The sequence below is a fragment of the Phyllostomus hastatus genome, unplaced genomic scaffold, assembly GCF_019186645.2.
Source record: "Phyllostomus hastatus isolate PE091 unplaced genomic scaffold, TTU_PhHast_1.1 phas_contig_210, whole genome shotgun sequence".
Classification (NCBI taxonomy): Eukaryota; Metazoa; Chordata; class Mammalia; order Chiroptera; family Phyllostomidae; genus Phyllostomus; species Phyllostomus hastatus.
In genome coordinates this window covers 4,014,995-4,035,129 of record NW_025333737.1, presented here as the reverse complement: position 1 = coordinate 4,035,129, position 20,135 = coordinate 4,014,995, and the positions used below count along the sequence as shown (strand labels likewise).

At 50.0% G+C, this 20,135-nt stretch overlaps 1 protein-coding gene and 1 long non-coding RNA gene across 2 annotated transcripts; one reads left to right on the top strand and one right to left on the bottom strand.

The window, feature by feature from the left end:
* Nucleotides 1-833: 833 nt before the first annotated feature.
* On the bottom strand, nt 834-7,156 carry SLC46A1 (solute carrier family 46 member 1). Its single transcript, XM_045837268.1, has 5 exons — nt 6,864-7,156; nt 5,506-6,482; nt 3,441-3,524; nt 1,968-2,124; nt 834-1,426 (listed from the first exon to the last, which is right to left on the bottom strand). The coding sequence occupies exons 1-5, from the start codon at nt 7,089-7,091 to the stop codon at nt 1,409-1,411; spliced, it is 1,464 nt and encodes a 487-aa protein (XP_045693224.1). The 5' UTR covers nt 7,092-7,156; the 3' UTR covers nt 834-1,408.
* On the top strand, nt 6,332-8,965 carry LOC123817541. The gene is made up of 3 exons (XR_006785450.1): nt 6,332-6,465; nt 7,591-7,714; nt 8,582-8,965. It is a non-coding gene; the product is annotated as an uncharacterized LOC123817541 (long non-coding RNA).
* The last annotated feature ends 11,170 nt before the right edge of the window (nt 8,966-20,135 follow it).

Here is a 20,135-nt window from a genome sequence, read left to right as displayed (position 1 = left end):
TCAGTGGAGGGCCCTCTCATTGCTTCAGTCTTCCATTGAGAGGGGACAGTGAGGTGGGAATCCAGACACAGGTCCAGGCTGTGGAGACCACAGCTGACCCTGGTTTACCCTAGGCTACCCCCATGTTGCCCGAGTGATTTCCAACCAGAAAACTGGCTGGCAGGGCTGGCGACAGAATGGGGTGGTGCAGGTGGTATGGGGCTGAGCTCTCCAGCAAGTCTGCTGGGAAGAGTCAAGTACCACCTGATGTGGGTCTGCCTGCAGGCTCATGGCCCTCATCAAAGTCGATGCCTTAATACTCAACCCGATTTTGCCTTTCGACTTCAGGTCCAGGCTTTCACTATGCCCTGGAAATGCTCTCCTCATTCTCGGGGACCTGGGGCCCCTGGATCATGGGAGTCAGGCCCATCTCCAGGGTTCCATTGACTTACAGATGTACTCGGGGTGGTCTCAGCACAAGGCCCTGCTGAAATACCCGGTGATGGGAGGCATTGGAGGGCTGAGCGATAAAAACCGAGTCTGCTGGGCTGTTGCAGCCAGAAGACTAGTTCAGGTGCCTTCGGGGAGCGGATCTCTGGCTGACCCTCTGGAATGAGCGACCAGGGCTCTCTGCTTGGCTCCATGCAAGCCTGGCAGCGCTTCGCCTCCCAGCAGCTCAGAAGAGAATGGATGTCGGATGAGGTCTGGGCTGGCCACGCCCAGTACCAATCCCAGGGCAGCTCAGGGGCTTCTGCTCGGCCCCACAGCTGCCTGTGTGACCTCTGGGGGGCAGACGGGGAACAGGAAAATAGAGGTCCCACAGCCCCATGCCGTGGGTACTGGCAGATTCATACTTATACTTCCTTATACTGCTTTATTATGGTTGGTACTGCAAGGCCCAGGGGGTTGATTCCACCGAGCCAGTAGTCCTCCCACACCATTCCCACAAGCCTTCCTCCCCGCAAGGCACGCATTGTTAAGGAGCAGCTGGTGGCTGCCCACCGTGGACTGTGCACTGTGAGCTGTGGGTTCTGGGCGGAAGCAGAGATGCCAGCCCTCGAGCTTCAGCTGGCCCCAAGGCATCACCTCCGTCAGGGCGTCTCCTCCCCCCAGAGGGCTTTATGTGATTGATGGCATAAAGGGTGGACAGAGCCCCATTCCAAAGGGCTCCCCCACTGCCTGACCTGGAGTCAGACTGTCTGGGTCACAATCCTCGAGTTACAGGCTGGCACAGCTATGAGTGAGGTGGGGGCCCTGGTCTAGCTGGACCACCTTATCCAAGGTGACACTGCCTTTGAGGGGAGCCGCTGTGGGTGGGCCCGGTGCACACTTCCAGTTGGTCAGCGTTCACTTCGCTCCTCTTGCCCTCCGTCCTCAGGTCCAGGCCAATCAGGGGCTCTGGGGAAACTACTGGTATTCAGAGCGAGGATCAGCCTTTCCCAGCATCCTGTGAGAGACCAGAGAGAGGGTTTGGATTTGACACGGGGACCCTCACCTCCTGCAGAAGTGACACCGGCTGTACTGAGTGGGGTGACACAGCTATCCCCCACCCCGAGGCAGAGGGGGTAGAGTGTCCAGGGAAGAGGACTCTGGAAAGGGACTCCTAAGGCTTTGGGAAAAGAAGTCAGTGGGGCAGACTGGCCTGGGGCCCAGCCACCACCCGCCAAGGAAGCTCTCTGGGCTTCCCTTGAGCACATTTCCGTCACCATAACTCCACATATAAAATGCGAATGGAGAACAGGAGGGAGAGAACAGCCTTGCTAAGAAGCAATGTTAGCCTGACCCCTTCCCTACTGCCCTTCTGCCCTGCCCTTGGGAAATGGCTCCCAGAGGACCAGACAGCTGTCTGCAAGGGGAGAGTCAGGCTGGGGCTGAAACACCACAGGAAGGGTTCCAGGAACGAGGCAACCATTTCTGGTTGGGAGGAGAAGGAAGAGGAAACCTTTGGGATAAAGGGCGTTTGCACTGGGGTCAGAGTCCCATGTTACCAGATCAGGATGGCAGGGATGAAGAGGAGGCCAGCTCCCAGGAGGAAGGGGAACCCCTTCATGAAGTTCAGAGTGGCTGGGTAGAGCGAGTTGAAGATGCTGGAGGCCATCAGCATGGCCAAGTTGTTCATGCAGGCCACAGCAGAAAAGAGAGCACCTGTGAAGAGGGAAATATCACGCTGCGGAGTCTGGAGGCCTAGGTGCAAATCCCGGCACCACTCACTACCTCACAGCTGTGCGACCTGGGACGGGCCACTCAGTCTCCCAGAGTCTCACCTTCCTCACCTACAAACCCGACACCCTGTGCTCGGATAAGGACTCAGTGAGGTTGTGCGTGGAAAGCACCTGGCACACAGAGGCCATGAAACAAAGGGCTGTGATTAAATCCATGTATTTCAAGTACATGTGACAGCTTCTAGCAAAAGCCTGAGGAAAATGGTTTTCAGTTTATCGCCTTCAGAATCATCTCCTGTCTGAGGTCAGTTGCCGGGCTAACTCCCATTCCAACACTCAGAGCTCTGTGGTCACTGAGCAAGTCACTTCTCCTTCTGGGTCTCTGTGCCCCTTCGATTAAATAAGGATGCTACCTATTTCATAGGTTGTTGGCAACATGATATTCCCATCTATAGCCCCTGTTACAGGGCCCAGCCCCCTGGAGGGAGCCAGTTAGTAAGGGCTGTTCTCTCTCATTCCCCCTAGCACCTCTGGGTACAGTGAAAGTGCCAGGTAAAAACTCATCAGGTCAATGAACGAAAGCACACGGGCCTGAGGACAACAGAACTGGCAGTGGGCTACAAATGGCACCAGGTCCTCCTTCTAGGGCAGACGGGGAAAAGGGGGTGGGCCAGATGTTTCCAGATTGGGGTCTAAAGACCCAGAGGCCTGAGAAAAGCTATTTTTTATAGATATTCGGGCAGAACATTAAACGGTCGGACTGTCGGAGCTGGAAAGGCCTGCAGGTGTCATCAAGGGCACACTACTCATGCACAGAGGAGGACACAGGCCCGGGCGGGGGAAAGGCCCCGCCTAAGGTCGCACAGCCGGTGCAGGACAGAGCCAGGGCTAACATCCAGAGCCCAAGACCTGCTGCTCTTAAATACAAACCTGGGTTTGCATGCTAACTCCACCTCTTACTGAGTGACCTCAGGTGAGTCCATGTAGCCCTCCGGGCCTCTGCTTCCTCACTGCTCACTTGTGGACAATGAAACCTACACCACAAAGTTGTTTGCTCCCTCTGAGCTTACACGCTCCGACACTAGTGAAGCAGGGAATTCTGGAATCACCTCAGCTATTTTACAAACAGAAAAGCAGAGGTCCAGAGAGGGCAAATCCTCTTCTTTGGTTACCCCAGATGAATGGTACTGTGCTCTGCTCACTGCAGACCCCAACCCTGCAGCCCTCCACCAGCCCAGGGCAACCTGTTCAGGGACGGTGCAGCACAAGCAGCCAGAGGTAGCTGGCCGTGACACTCACCCTGCTCCGACCTGCTCACCAGCTTGGAGAGCTTGGCCCGGACAATGGGTGTGATGAGTAAGGACAGGAAGAGGAGCCCGTACCCTGTGGAGAAACAACCATCAGGAAGATGGGGTGAGGGTGAGGGCTGTCCACACTAGATGTAGTAGAGCACCTGCACACACCCCAGCTGGGACTCAGCGTAGACACAGAAAGAACTTTCATGATGGTGAAGGACACAGTGACTAAGGAGCAATGGAGCCTACGCTTCTCAAGCTTTGGCCTGCCTGCTACATCTTTTATGAATGAACACTGATTCCCCACCAGTGACGTTCTTGCCAGAACACCTCCTGTGGTCCTAGCAGGTGTCACCCACACAGCAGGGAGATGGCAGGGCACGGAAAACAAGAGGCAGCCCCGAGTTCAAAACCTGCACCATTGCTTACTAACTGTGTGGCCTTGGGCCTGACTCCCACCTTTAAAAAGATAGCAAAGCCTTCACCACAGGATGGTTCTGGGGTGTAGGAGGCTGGATAATGGCCTGGGACATAGATCCTAATCCCTGGAATCTATAAATGTTGCCTCATTTGGCAAATGGGTCTTTGCAGATGTGATCAAGTTAAGGATCTAGAGATGAGGAGATTATCCTGGACAATCAGGCTGGGCTCTAAATGATTCCTTATAAGAAGGAAGCAAAGGAAGATTTGGCACAGACAGAACAGAGGAGAAGGCAACATGACTACAGAGGCAGAGATCACGGTGATGCAGTCGGAAGCCGAGGAACCTGGCAGCCCCCGAAGCTGGAGGAGGTGAGGGCGATTCCCTTCGAGAACCTCTGACAGGAACGTGGCCCTGCTGATGCCTTGATTTTGGCCCAGAGACATAGATTCTTGACTTCCTGCCTCCAGAACTGTGAGAAAATACATTTCTGTTGTTTTAAGCCACTGAATTTGTGGTAATTTGTTACAGCAGCCCTAGAAAATGGATACATCAGAAAACACCCTGAAGAGTACCACACAGCAAGCACACACTCAAAGCAAGTTCCGTTTCACTTAGCATTTTGTCCCTGTTTCCTTCATAACCATCTCTTGCCCTTGTGTGACTGCTGCCTCCTCGGTTACACTGCAAGCCCCTAGAGCAGTGCATGCCACAAGAATTTTCAGAGCATGCACGACCTGACTGTTTAGTCAGGGGCACTGACCTCTTTCTCCTTAGGTTGTCAAGTTGAACAATGACAACAGCCAACACAATAGCTGGCCAGTGTAAATGAACCACAATTATACCTAGTTTTTTTTTTTTGTCAGATTGGCAAAAAAAGCATATTTTTTTTGGTGTGTTGCAGAATTTTAGCAATTAGTTTATGTGTGCCATGAGATGAAAAAAAAAAAGATTGAAAATCACTGCCTTAGAGGATAGTGGCTCCTCCAAAGTGGATATACAATGAGGCACCCTAGGGCCCTTCAGCTGTCACGCCCCCAAATCCCACTCTGCTGAGGCTCCCCAGAGAGGTGACAGCGTCTTTATCATCTCAGCAGCCCTGAGGGCTTTGAGCCCAGCACCGAGTCCGTGGGAGACACAGTGGGCCAGGGAGAAAGGCACCTGGTCCCCTTGGGCCTCACTGTGCAGGCAAGCAGCCAAATTAATAAATCTGTGATTACTGAATTGCTGACTTTGTACAGTTTAGAGCTTCATTAAAATAAATCTGTCCCTTTAAAAAAAAAGTTAACTTCCTCATCCCTAGCTGCCCCTCTCCCACCAAAAAAGGGAAGAAATAACGCAAGCAGGAATTTGATTGTGGTAGGAGAAGACCGGATTTTTCAAAACCAAAGAAGCTGACCAAGGATATCGGAGGTAGGTCCTATGATTATCGGAGAAGTGAGTATTAAGACACTAATAGCATGGACTTTGTCTAAGAACACCACGAATGCAGGGAGGCCAAGGAGTGAAGCAATTAGCGGATGACCCATACTTTTGCCTGCTGCTCTATCTTACTAACAATATGTATGATTGATCATGCAGATTACTTTGGCTACTGAAGTTTTATATTTTATGTATAACAAAGATGCCATTTTTATGAGCTTCTTACTTGTCTTCCTTCCAATGCAGGCTAGGAACACAATGTTTCCAAGTGCATGAACCAGCAAGTAGTTGGTCCCCAATTTTCACCCAGCACCTCTGGGACAAACTGTCCCTGAGCCCACACACATTACCTGTGAACATAAGAGGGGTGTTGGTAGCAAATGCAAAGAACACCATCCCCAGGATGTTAAAGGCTAAGCCAATCTCAGCCACCCAGGTGTCGTCCAGGCAGGTTTGCAGAAGCCGCAGGCCCAGCAGGCTGGTGAAATATGGGAGGTGCCTAGCTGCAGAACCGTAGCCTATCAGCTTGGAGTCCCAGCAGAGGGGTCTGCTCAGCTCGTAGATGGTCAGGATGTCCTGGGCCCCAAAGTGCACAGTGATCACTACGAAGATGACCAGTGAGTACAGGGCTAAATGCTTCCTGGACTTCTCCGGGGCCGGAGCCATGTAGAGCTGGACAATGGATCGATGGTGACGGAGCGTGAAGAGCCGGGCAGGTGTTGGCTCCTTCAGTGTCTCACCAAAGCAGAAAGCGGCGTAGAAAGCCATGAATATCAGCAAGGCCAAGGCCAGCCAGAAGGGGTTGGCATAACCCTGGGCGTGGAGCCAGTAGCCCCCAAGGAGGCTGGCCAACATCCCCGCCACCCCGATGCACGCTTCCAGCAGGGCCATTCGGATGGTTCGGCTGTGGTGGGAGCTGACATCTGCCACAGAGGCAAAGCCAGCAGCCAGGAGACCACTGAAGTCACCAAGGAGGGCACAAAGGATGCGGCCCAGCACGAAGAAGCCAACATGTAGCTGCAGCTGCACCACAAAGATGGACACCAGGGCCTGGACCAACAAGCCCAGCGAGGCCAGCACCAGCAGCGGGCGACGGCCCACACAGTCACTCCACGAACCCAGCAGGGTGGACGAGAAGAGCCCCACCAGGAAGCCGCCCACATTCATGTAGAGCGTCCAGTGGGAGGTAAGGGTCTCCACTTCCTGTGGGGGCATGAGTCTTACCAGGGTGTCTGTCCTCCCTCTGGGTTTACCCTCCATCTGTCCCGCGCCAAACCCCCACCACCCTGGGAGATAAGGGGATAAGGGCTTCCTTTGAAGGCTTTCGGTGCAACTCTCAAACACTGGCCCTGGAAGGGAGTTACCGGAACTGGACCTAGATCCATTCCCTTACTTTTACCCCCTTTCGTTAACTCCCAAGGCCGGAGGAACTTGCATCCCCATACTGCAGGCCTCGGTCAGGACCACCACCCAATACTCAAAACCCCCTTGGAAACCCCACCTTCACGCACGCCCCTCCCGGCAGCTGCCCCCACCCTTGGCTCAGGGCCGGCTTCCTGCTTCCGCCGCCGACGCCGCCGCTACCTGCATGGTGGGGTTCACGCTGTGGTTGCTGCAGCCACCTCTGTCGTGGGTGCCATTGTAGCCGAGGTCGGCACTGAAGCGGTACCAGAGGTACTGCGTGGTGAGCGGGCCCTGCAGGACCAAGGCGAAGTTGGCCAGGAAGATGAGCGGCTCCACCGGGCCGCGGAACAGCACTCTAGGCGCGGGGAGGACGCGGGTTTCTCCCGAGAGGCTCGCGCGCCGCTCCATGCGCGTGCACCACAGGGCAGCCGCGAGCGGGGACGACGGGGCTTTCTGCGCCTGCGCCAGGCGTCTGTTCCCTTTTTAAAGTCCAGCCGGGCGGATCCAGGGCCTCTGTCCCACTCATTCTCTCTCCGCCCTGTCTGGACAGGCGAGGGCCAGCGCCCAGCTCACAAGGTGACCTTACCTGTCAACTGTGCAGCCCTCCTGCCCAGGCTCAGAAACACTCAGACCATTAACAGGAATATCAATATTTAACATTTATTGATCGTTCACGGTGTACTGGGCACTGTACTAAACTGTGTGCTTTAATCTCCCAACAGCCCTATAGGCTAGCGGCTATGAGTGATCCCAACCTGGGGATGAGATAACAAGGACGTGGGGCCCTCAAGGCTCGAGCGAAAAAGCACATGTCTTCTGATACCCCTGCTGATATTCTGCGCTGGAACTCAGAGTAGGTCAGAGTGCACCCTCGAGCTTTATTTACTGACTCTGTTCCATTACATAGGCTCGGCTGCTATCTGGGACATGCCGCTTACCTCCCTGTGCCTCAGTTTCGTCATCTTTAACATGGAGATGCTAATAGAACTTGCCTCAAAGAGTTGCTGTGGAAGAATGGTGTCTGGTACACTGTAAGTGCTATTATTGTTACTAACAGGCTGTCACTAGCTCCGCTCCTGCCCCAGGATCTTTTCCTGGGAAATTTGTCTTGCTTTGGGCCTGCGGTCTGGCTCTGAGATGCCCTCGGAGAGGCGGAACCAGAGAAGACTGGGAGGGCCTTGGAGGCTGTTGGGGGGTGGGCCTATGTTCCTGGGAGCTCCCACTATAGGAATTGGGCCAGAAGGCAGTCAGACCTCCTGTCTGGGCCTGTTTTGTTGCCTGTAAAAGGGAACGGCATTATCTGTCTTTCTCCCTTATTTTTTCATCCATTGCATTTATTGAGTACCCTTTACGTGGTAGGGACCATGCTCAGGGACCTCTGGGAACAGAGCAGTGAAGGGAATAGACAGAGCCCTTACCAGGCCCTGTAGTTTCTAGAACAGTGAGGGAGAGACATCAAAGAACCCACTAATCCAGGAAAGATTTCAACTGCGGCAAGTGCTTTAAGGAGAGGAGCTGTGGGACTCCAAGTGTTTTTTAAAAATAAAGAAAAGAACAACTAAGACTGAGGGACATAAGGCCAAGGTCAGTCAGCTGGGAATGGGTGTGACTCGTCCCAGAATAGAGCCCACTAGACCAGAGGCCTCTACTACCTCCTTTAAAACCTAGTTATGGTCAGGTCACTGCTCTGCTCAAAACCATCCAGTGGTTTCCATTTAATCCAGTGAAAGCCAAGTCGCTAGGATGGCTCTAAGACAGTGTGCCTTCGCTCCATCCCTCCCACTCCCTTTGCTCTAGATACCCTGGCCTCCTTGCTCCCGCTCCAGCTTCTCCAGCAGTCTCCTGCCTCAGGGCCTTTGCGTCTGCTGTTCCCTCTAACTGGAATGCTCTTCTCCCAGATAGCCACCTGATGACAGGGGCTTTGTTTTCTTCACTGCTGCATCTCCACTACCTAGAAAAATGCCTGGCACATGGTAGATGTTCAGAAAGTGGTACTTGAATGAATAAATGAACCCCTCAAGGAGAAAGGATTTCCTGGCTGGAGCCCCAGAGCACAAGGAGAGGCTTGCCTGTGTGGAGCTACCCGTGGAGGCCAGAGTCCAAGAATCTAGACAAAGAAGAAAGCCGAGAGATCACATCTTTGCCTGTGTGCCCTTCTAAAAGATGAGGAAATTGAGGTCCAGAGAGAGAAGTGACTTTATCCAGGAGAAGCTAAACATTTCTGCCCTTTCAAATCCTTAAAAGAAAGAAGTGATTGAAAAATAAAACATCTGTAGATTTAACTCCATCAGAATTAGAAACCTAAATTAAAAGGTAAATAACAAACAAAATAGCCCTTTAAAATGTGACAAAGGGTAAGTATTTTACTTATATTTGACAACAACTTAAGATCTCTCCCCCATCCATCAACAACTAGATAAAAAAGCTAAACACCGAGAGGTCGAAACACAGAATCAAGTAGGAGACTCACATGTGAGCTCTTCTCCCACTTCCCAATAATAAAGGAAATACTTAATAAAGCAAATGTGCCTTTGCTTTTGTTCTTTGTGGCCAACACATTAGAAGAGATTTAGTTTTAAATGAGAATACCCAAGGCTGGTAAGGCTTGCATCAAACACAAATCGCTGAGGAAGTGCCAATGTACCTTTCAGGAAAGAGTTTGGTAGCATTGCATCAAAACCTTTAAGTTCTTGGGAAAGAAGGGGAAGGGTCAAGTCAAGGGGCATATACAAAAGACTCATGGACAAAGACGGGGGCGTTGATAGAAAGTGGCAGTTAGGGGGTGGATAAGGTAGGGGAGAGTAATGGAGGGAAAATGGGGACAACTGTAATTGAGCCACAGTAAATTTTTTTTAAAAACCCTTAAGTTCGCTAATTCCTTTGATTCTCCATCCCAGGGGAATAATCTGAATAACAGAGAAAAGCCTTATGTGCCAAGATGGTCTCCATAACATTACTGACAATAGTAAAAATAAATGCAGACCAAAGGGAGATGGTGGAGTAAATTATAATAGATCCATTCAATGGATGCTAACCATTAAAACAATATATTCAAAGAGAGTGTAATAATATAGAAAACTGCTTGTCATTACTTTTTTCATTTTTTAAAAGATTTTATTTACTTATTTTTAGAGAGAGGGGAAGGGAGGGGAAAAGAGGAACAGATGTGAGAGAGAAACATCAATTGATTGTCTCTTGTAAGTGCCCCAACCGTGCCCTGACTGGGGACTGAACTCACAATCCAGGCATGTGCCCCAACTGGGAATCAAACCCTTTGCTGTGGAGGACGATGCATATGCCCAACCAACTGAGTCACACCAATCAGGGCTATGTCATCACTTATGTGAAATAAAAAACAGAGGACTTTTATTTTTTTTTTAAGATTTTATTTATTTATTTTTAGGGAGGGAAGGGAGGGAGATAGAGAGAAACAGAGAAACATCAATGTGCAGTTGCTGGGGGTTATGGCCTGCAACCCAGGAATGTACCCTGGCTGGGAATCGAACCTGGGACACTTTGGTTCCCAGCCCGCGCTCAATCCACTGAGCTACGCCAGCCAGGAGAACTTTTATTATTCAGCCGTGAAAGAGAATGACATCCTGCCATTTATGACAACTAGAAGGTATTATGCTAAGTGAAATAACTCAAAGAAAGGCAAACACTGTATAATTTCACTTATGTGTGGAATCTAAAAAGCTAAACAAATCAACAAACAAAACAAGTAGACTCATAGATACAGAGAACAAACTGATAGTTGCTAGAGGTTTGGGTGGTGGTGGGTGGGCAAAAGGGTGATGGGGATTAAGAGGTACAAACTTATAAATAAGTCATGGGGATGTAAAGTACAGCATAGGGAATATAGTCAATAATATCGCGATAACTTTGTACAGGGACAGATGGGTAAATAGGCTTCTTGTGATCACTTCATAAGGCACAAAGGTACATAAATATCAAATCACCATGTTGTATACTTGAAACTAACGTAATATTGTATGCTAACTATATTATAATTAAAAAGAGCTTTAAATTTGAAAATGAAAAAAGCCAGAGGACTTTTTGATCATACTGCATGCTTATAGGTACAGCAAAGAATGGTACTGAGGAAAGGCTGGGAGACACTGCACCAAGTATTACCAGAGGTTCTATCTGGGTGGTGGAGTGAGATTTTTTTCTTCTTTTAAAAATAGTATTTTCAACTCTCCTAATATAAATGCTTATCTTTATCATAGAAACTATAAAAATGTTTAAAATCTGAAGATGTCTGTCTACTTGACACCTATTCTGACTCAGTTGCTAAAGACCAGTGTTCTGGAGACATCAGTCAAGGCAGACTTCATTACCAGGCACTGTGTGAGTCCCACCTTCGCTGCTCACCACAGCCTTATGATAAGGTATCCATGGTTCAGGGAGAGGCAGGGAAATGCTCCTTCCCACTTAGGGTATAGTTTTCTCCATATACCTGTTTGCTGCTCTCTGGATCCCAAGATTAGTAGTATATGTTAGTCCCTTTGCCAGGAACTCTTTTCCCACCTTGTGTGGCCTATTCAACACCTATTTAACCTTCAAGACCCACTGCTGTGTCATACTTCTAGGCAGAATTAGTCATTGTGTCATATGTCTCCACACTACTGTGTTCATACATTTAACCCCAGTTTGATATGTATCCTGATTATAAATATGTTTTTAGCCCTGGCTGGTGTGGCTCAGTGGATTGAGCACTGGCCTGCGAAGCAAAGTGTCACTGGTTCAATTCCCAGTCAGGGCACATGCGTGGGTTGTGGGCCAGGTCCCCAGTAGGGGGCGTGCGAGAGGCAACCACACATTGATGCTTCTCCCCCTCTCTCCCAACCTCCCTTCTAAAAATAAAGAAATAAAATCTTAAAAAAAAAAAAAGGACAAAACAGAATATGGTTTCACAGGTTTGTCTCCTCCCAACCCATGTCCATATCCTACCTCCAGACTTGAGGGCGGGAACCATGTTTTATTCACCTCATGTCTCCTGGCAACAGGCCTGGCATGCAATAAGATGAAATGATTTGATGGCATGCACCCACCCCAGTTAATTGATTGCAGTTTCCTGGATTGCTGCATTGAGATGAGTTATTTCTCTGGCTTGGTGGGAAGGAGTCCTGGATCTGTTGGTTATGTCTGCCATAGTCTCAGGAATGAAAAGTACTGGCATTAATGACAGTGTTGTCCAACCCTGGAATATGTGCTCAGTGAGTTTTGTTGAAAAGCTTTGAGGAAGAGCTTGGGAACTGTAATGGCTCGTTCTCTCCCAGTTGGGTAATGCCCGTGGAAGACTGCCTTCACAGCCTCTGTGAGAGAGGTGATTGCAGCATGGCTTCCTCACTCAGATGGCAGTCTTATAATAGCTTACACCCAAAGCCTGTGCTTACTTTCGGCACGTGGCCAACCACAGCTTTTAAACTGCTGACTGTGTTTTGGGATATTAAGAGGAAGGGAAGAGGCCCTGGCCAGGTAGCTCAGTTGGTTAGAGCGTCGCCTTGATTCTCCAGGTTTGCGGGTCTCTCTCCCTCTCCCTACTTCTCTCTTCCTCTCTAAAATCAACCAATATGAGGAAGGGAAGAGAGAGCATGAGGGGAAAGCCAAGTCCTGTTTTTTGTTGCTTCTGACATGCCAACTGTAAAAGTCAAAGTGGCATTCATGTCACAAGTAAGGGTGTTTGAGCCCTGAGGTGGACGCTGCAGTTATGTCTACCTTACTGCGAGACTTGAGCCCAATCTCTTTTTGGCCTCCGTTTTCTCATCTGTGAAACAATCTCCAGCCTCTGTTTCCTGGTCTGTGAAAAATGATGGAATAATGTCTACTACCCATAGGATGGGTATTAGGGTCAAATGAGAAAGTGCATGTGGCTTTGAGCTTTTTGTGGCGTGTCCAGATGCCAGAGGTGGTGGTTGCTGTTGAGCTGAATTTGAAGGTGGGAGGGATTTCACCAGAAAGAAACATCACTGTACAAGATGAGGGTCAGAGAGACACCATGTCCAAGGTGAGCCTTGGAGAGGAAGGCTGTCGGAATCCAGAGACATGCAGGACACACAATCCCTTCCTCAAGGAGCTCCCCAACCACGCGTCCCACAGGGAGAGTCCCCAGACCACTTCCTGTCTTGGGGCTCCTACCTGTGCTTTTGGTTTAAACATTTTGTCCTTTTTTTTAAAATCCTCACTCAAGTATATGTTTATTGATTTAGAAAAAGAAGAAAGGTGGATGGGGGTGGGGAGAGAAAGAAAAAAAAAACAGCTTTATGAAAGAGAAATATCTATTAGTTTTCTACCTATGCACCCCAACCAGGAATTGAACCTGCAACCTAGGTATATGCCCTGACTGGGAATCAAACATGCAACCTTTTGGTGTACAGGACAATGCTCCAACCAACTGAGCCACCCAGCCAGGGCTATGTGTTGTTCTTGACAGAGCCTTCTCATCTCTCTGGCCCTGCATCCATCCCTTCAGCCCCCGCTACTTGCCAGGCCCACTCCTAGGAGATGGGGTTGCAGACAAAAGCTTACACAATCCCTTCCTCAAGGAGTTCCTAGGCCAGGGTTACACAAACCCAAAATACAACAATAAAAGTATACAATAGCTTAAATCAGTTCAGAGTGTCCTCAAGAGGAAGTAAAAAATATTCACAGCCGAGGAGCTGAATTTTGAAGCATGAGCCGATGAAGGAGTTACCAGAAAGAAGAAATGGAGAAGGGCTTCCTGTGCCACGGGAAAGGCGGGTCCATGTAATTATCCTGTGAATAGCACAGTTCAACAGCACTGTAGTGCATGTGTTAAACTGTGTTAGCTTGTTCCATGTAAATGTTTAAAATATTCTGTAAAAACCAGTCTTGGCAAGTGTTCACTTCTACTTTACCGGGATCAAATAAGGGAAGTGGCCCAGGCCTCTTGACCTCTCCAGGAGGCCCTGCAGGAGCTCCTTGGGACTGACACGGTTTGGGAGTGACAGTGGGGGTAATATCTAGGAATTCTTGGGAAGAACATCTTTTAGTCAGGCCCTCCCTCCAGTGCCAGGCTCAGAACCCCAGCTGGGAGGGTTGGTCTGGAGCACCTGGTTTTTCTAAGGGCAGCAGGGAACTAAACACGATGGATGCTGAGGCGAGAGCCAGCAGTCTGTTCACAGGCTGTGAGGGCCACCATTCCCCGTCCCAGGGAAATAGGCAATGGAATTCCAGGTCAGAAAGGTGCTGGGTAAGCCAGGAGTCGGAGCCCAGGGAAGGGAGATGCTTCGGAGGTATTTTCTCCATGCACAATGAAAGCTGCCACTGAGAAGTGCTGTTCAGGCCCGAAAGTGCTTGCAGCGCTGTCAGCCGGGCTCTGCCTCCCTTCCTGCATGGTGTTCCTGTACTCTATTTCCCCATGCTGATCAGGTGAACGTGTCATTGCTCTAAAATCCTCAACTGAGGATATGTGTACTGATTTCAGAGTGGAAGTGGGGAGAGAGAGAGAGAGAGAAACACTGATTGAGAGAAAACATCGATCAGTTGCCCCCTCTTATGTGCCCCAACCGGGGATCGAACCTGCAACCTTTTGCTGTACAGGACGGTGCTCCAACCAATGGAGCCACACAGCCAGAGCTAAATATCTTCTTTTTATAGCTGTGTCGATAGTGTTCATTAATTGGCTTCCGTTGAGGGAACTGCTCTGTGCTAGCCATTTCACAAGTATGATCGCTTGTCCTCAGGACAACCCAGTGAGAGAAGAATTGTCACCCCCATTTCGCACCTGGGGAAATTGGAGAGGTCACGTGACTTGCCCAAAGACCAACGGCCACAGAGCAGGGAACTGGCTGGAGTGGTGTCTGTCCGCTGCCCAGCCTCAGCGCACTCTACTCTCACAGACACACGCCCTGTGGGCTGCATGTGGCCACAGGTGTGTTTTGCTCGATTCACACAGTATTTAAAAAAAAACAAAAACAGTTGGCTCACAGCACATTTTAAAGTTTGAATTAGTTGCCAACATTTACCCATGGGAAGAGTCACATGAAAATTCAGATTCCTGGATTCTCCTGAAAACTCAGAAATCGTGGCAGCGCCCACACAAGCCCATGCCTGGCTGAAGCTGGAAGGGACTACCCCCTGCCTGGAGGTGGGACACATGGTGTCCAGTTCACCGCTCCCCCACCACTCCCCTCGACTCAAATAAAAAACGCCTGGCCCTGTAGGCTGTGGAGCTCACTGCCCCTTCTCCGGGCTCTGCTGCTGCCTGGGAATAGCATCCCGAACTTTCCACAGGGCCTGTGCTGAGGCTGTGTGAATGTAAAGCAGGTGGAATTGCCGTGACATTGTGCCAAGCTGCTACTCCAAGGGTCTGAAACACATTGTTTCCTCTCACGTGAGGTTGATTTAATTCGCTCTGATCTAATCACCCAAGTTTCCAATCCAGTGTTGCTATACCTCACAGCAATGGAGAAAGTGTGTGAAGCCAGAGAAGGCAGCAGGGACCGGATGATGCCTCCAGGGAGCCCAGTGGGGCTCTTACTGAGCCTGAGGTGCTTGTGTGACATCCTGGTGGGGGCTCCCATGAGCATCTGTGCTCAGGGCTCAGGAAGGGCGGGGCTGGGAGTCATCCACATATGTGTGCTAGAGTCATAGGAGTGGACAGATGAGAAGTGACATGGAGCCTGGGCAGGGGTCAGTGAGGAGCACAGTCGATTCAGGTGGACAGAGAAAGCAGAGCAGGCACAGCGGGAGGGGAGAAGAAGCAGGAAAGAGCAACTGAAGCCAAGAGAACAGAATTTGCAGGCAAGGGGGGCAACATACTGGTTACTAAAGAGAGGTCTGGGGAAACACTGGCAATTGAGGGGCAGGGCTGGGCACCCGGAAGTTTTCACAAGTGAGATGAGAGAAGGAAAACACAGAAATCGAATCTCAGGCCTGGCAGGTGTGGCTCAGTTGGTTGGGGCGTCGTCCCATAAACTGAAAGATCGCGGGTTCGATTCTCGGTTGGGGCACAAGCCTGGGTTGAAAGTTCGGTCCGCCGACAGGCAGCAAGCGAGAGGCAGCGGATCACTGTTTTCCCTCACATCGGTGTTTCTCTCCCTGTCTGTCTCCCTCCCTTTCCCTCTCTCTAAATATGTCCTTGGGTGAGAATTTAAAAAAGAAAAGAAAGAAAAAGAAAAGGAAAAAAGTTTAAAGCAAACAAACAAAAAAGAAACTGAATCACAGTGGGTTATGTAAGTATCAAACTAGACATTCAATAGCAAGCAATGAAGCAAAGCTGCCCCTTGATAAGCTCAGCCTTGGGGAATGTAAAAAGCAAGACCTAACGCGTTCTGGGGAGACCTTGGCTCCTCCCTCCGAGTGGGGACTGAGGAGCTTTAGGGACAAGCAGGCCTGATCCCATGACCAGTGGAATCCCAGAGAAGCATATCCGAGGCTGAAGCTTAGGGGAACCAGAAAGCGAACGCCGAGATGTTAGCCAACCCAGCCGGCGAGGCGGATGAGAGCGGAGGCGGCTGAGAGCGCAGGCGTGTCCTTGCGTTCTCCACGGAGTGTGCCTGTCCGGGCAGCCAGCGTCTCCGACGGTCGGAGCACCAACACTGTCATATGTGTACTCCAATACGCCTAGGTCACCGGTCGCAGTTAGCTAAGCGGGGACACCTTCGCAGTCCAACCAGCATTTCATCTCTCCTTCCGCGCCTTCCCCACTTTTAGCTTTTCTATGAGTTATTTTGGCATTTGGTTGACATTGGCCCCTGTTTTACAAGCCTGGGTGGGGAAGAAGAAAACACTGGCAACCCTAGTACTGAGCACTGCAGGCAAAAATATGTCACCAGGCCCCTGAAAGCCATGGGTTTGAGTCACAGTTTCATTGTCCTGAGGGTGGATGACGGAAGTTCTACAATGAAGGAAAGGGGAAAATTTAAAGAGCGCTTGTGAAAGGATGAGACTGTGCATCCAAGACGGTGCCTAAAACATGGAGAAGTGAGATCTCTCTTAAAGGATGAGTTGAGATTCAAAACCATCCACCTGGAGCACAGGGTAAGTCACCCTCCACTTTAGGATGTGGACCCTAAAACATCTGGGAAGGGGGCAGTGGTGTGGAGAGGTCCCAGGAGAGCCCCGTGGGTACCAGAGACCCTGTAAAACTGAGGTGAGCAGGGTCAGCATCCAGCTTCTGCACAGTGGGACCCCCCTCTTTTTCTGGATGCATATGTTTTTAGGAAACTGAAAAAGTCATATAAAAAATAATGGTAAAGAAATGTCAGTGACTCAGATGCAGCAAGAATAATAGTAGTAGCTAATGATTAATCAGTATCTACTGTGTGCCAAGCATAGAAATATTTTAATTAATCCTAATAAATCCTTACAAGGTGGTTATTATCATTCCCATTTATAGAGGAGGAGACTGGGGCTTTTAGGGGTTGAGTGACGTTTCAAAGATCCTGTGGGTAATTAAGGGTCAGAGTCGGGACTGGAGGGCCATCCGTCCACTTCTGAAGCCAGGCTGCTCACCTCTGCCCTCTGCTGCCTCCCAGGTGTGTACACCATTGGCAGACGGACAGCTCATCACAGAGCCCTCCCTCAAGCAAAGAAACTAGTATTCAATAGTCTCTTGAAAGGTTTCAAGCCGCAAAAACCTGTCCACATCACACTCTCCCACTCAGTCTTCTACAAAATCCCTGTTGAAAAATCAGCGTTAGCAGGCCCTTGCTCCCAGCCTTACAATGAATGCCTCTCGCCTCCTAAGTAAGAGGACAGAATGAGAATTGGGTGGTTAAGAAATTACCCTAGAAACTTAATTTTGATTGTTCCTACTGTTTATTCTATCTTTAACTTTTTAATGATTATGAAAATGTTCACACGCACGCGACGTAAAGAGAAGTGCAGTGAATGCTCATGACTCATCACTTAGGCTCGACAATCATCGAAACCTTGCCCAGATTCACCTGGTTTCATCACTTGCTGAAGCACTTAAGCCAAATTCCAGATGTTCTGTCATGGCATCCCATACTTTACATCTCTAAAATATATAGACCTTGTCTCACATAGGCACGTTATTATCACTTTAAAATTTAATAACAATTCTTGGACATGATCTAATACTGAGTATTCAATAACTGTGTCCAAAAATGTCTTTTTATGACTTGTGTGCTTGAATCAGACTTCAGACAAGCCCACACGATACATTTTAAGGGCATGTTATGGCTCTTTAATTTTTTTGTTCTGGAACAGTCTCTCCATTCCTCTCTGTCCCACACACTGGCTTTTTTCCATGCCATTGGCTTGTTTCAAAATCGATGTTGTAATGTTTCCCCCAAAGCTGAATAAGACTACATTGTAGAAAAATACCCACAGGCATTTATCTAACAAGTGGTGCTTTCATAGCACGTGTAAGCTCTAGGACTCCACGCTAGGATGTGTAAATCATTGCTCAGCTTTTCTATATTTAACTGCCACATCATGTAAGAAATAAGATAGTGCTTGTAATGGGAAAATGCATCCGTTGAAAAGAGTGGTCCAAAGTAAGGCTGGGGAGATGCACGGAACACCGATATCCAAGGCAAAGATGCCATTCGGTCATTTCTTCACCCCGGTGGGAGGCGCTGAATCGGCACACAGGAGCATTGCTTCACAGGCAGCAGGGGCACGGCAGTGGGCCACAGTCCTCGCCAGAAATTGGCTCGCAGTCGTCATAAACGCCCTGCAGTCTCCGCACACCCCGCCCACGCACGCCCCTTCTTTCCCTTCCTCCTGCAGTTATTTCTGATGAGCCCTGCAGCCTGCAGAGCCCTTGCTGCCTGGGTAGAGGTGCCTGTTGACTGGCACGTGCAGTCTGGTCCCTCTGGGAAGATCTATCAGATTTTGGAAGTTCGATTCTCTGCTGGGAGTTAACACATTGGTATTTGGCACTTTGAGGCTGTTCTTTACGGGTGTGATTACCATGTGTCAGCCTCTGACCAGCGGGCAGTCTGGCTGTCCTGATGGGAGGCTTTCCGCAGCCCAAGGCTCTGTTGCCATGGCCATGATGGCTCTTTGGGAAGACCAGCCGCCACTCTCACCACCAATTGTGTTGCCTGGCAAATGAGGTCCTCTGTGACCTCTTGTTTTCCGCTCCTCTCCCTTCCTCTACCACCCCAATAACCCTCCCGTCGATCCCTTCCTTGACCCCACTGCCACTCCACCAGCCAGCCCCCTTCCCCTCTCGGACTAACCTAACTAACCTAGCTTCTCTTACATGTTCCAGCCTTGCTCTGCTACCAAATCTTTCCCCACAGTGATCTTTTTAACCTGCAAATCTCATTTTGCCACTTTCCTACTTAAAAACCTCCAGTGGTTTCCTTGGCATGACACCTGAGGCTCTTTCTCGCCGGGTACCAGATCCCTCCCACTCGGTCCCCACTCCCTGCAAGACTGTACGGCCACTCCCCATGCAGCACGGGCACCTCCTCCTGCCCTTGCCTAGAAGGTCCCGACCCCACGCCCACGCAACCTACCGATCTGCTAGAGTAACTCTTCCCTACACATCCTCTAGACTCACCTTAGACAGCCCCACCCCCACTGCCCACCTGGAGCACGCACTGCCGCAGAGCCCTGTGTTTCGCCCATCAGGGCACTGGGCTGTTAGTTCTCTGAAGGAGAATATATGTCTGGCCTTGTCCAGCAGTGCCTTTCATGCCAGGAATAATTGTCAGGTGACTGAGAAAGCAGTATTTTAAGATAGCAAGCCTTCTCTGCTCCAAGCTGAACAACTCTGTTTATTCAAGTTCCTCTTCTTTGGTGGGATTTCCAGATTCCTCCCCCAAGTGGCCTTCCTGAGCATTCTGTAGGACACCACGCGAGTGTAACCTGGCTTGTCCAAAAGGGGCATAGGCCCCATCAATGAAGCCAAAATTGGGGTAGAAAGGGCACTCTCATTGCCTTGCTGGCTCCTGCTGTGTTTTCCTGAAAGCCCCAAGGTCTCCCCTCCCATTCTGATCCTGCCTGGGTCCATTTCCACCATCTGGCCCATGTACAGGTGGTTTTGGCCCAATTTCTAAGTCCATACAGGTATCCCTTACATGTAATATCACCCTGTGAGATTCAGCCCATCTGTGTGACTTAGCATTCTCTATTTGCAAGGAAAAGAAGCAAATTCTAGCTGTCTGTTTTAAGTAGAATCTTTTTTATTCAGAAAAAAAAAAGTTTTCCAACCACCCACCGGAAGGGTACTGGGTAGGGGGAGGTGTCTGTCCATTCAGCCCTGACCCCCACGAAGCCCACGTGGTTTTGGCAGCAATAAGAGGTGCGTGGTGATGGCCCCCAAATAAAAATGGCGTGTGTGTGTGTGTGTGTGTGTGTGAAGGAGCGGGGCACAAAGCAGTGGGGAGTGGTGCAGTGAAGAGCAAGACGAGGTCAGTGCTGGGGATGCCACAGTGGGAGGTAGGTCCACAGTACTTCTTTTTGACCACATGCCCTGGATGCCTTCGTCGCCCATCAGCAGGA

Coding starts and splice junctions, on each gene's coding strand:
- SLC46A1 (XM_045837268.1), bottom strand. CDS start 7,091: ATGGAGCGGCGCGCGAGCCTCTCGGGAGAAACCCGCGTCCTCCCCGCG. Junction 6,483..6,863: donor GCGTGAACCCCACCATGCAG/GTAGCGGCGGCG, acceptor ATGCCCCCACAG/GAAGTGGAGACCCTTACCTC. Junction 3,525..5,505: donor CTGCATTGGAAGGAAGACAA/GTAAGAAGCTCA, acceptor GTTTCTCCACAG/GGTACGGGCTCCTCTTCCTG.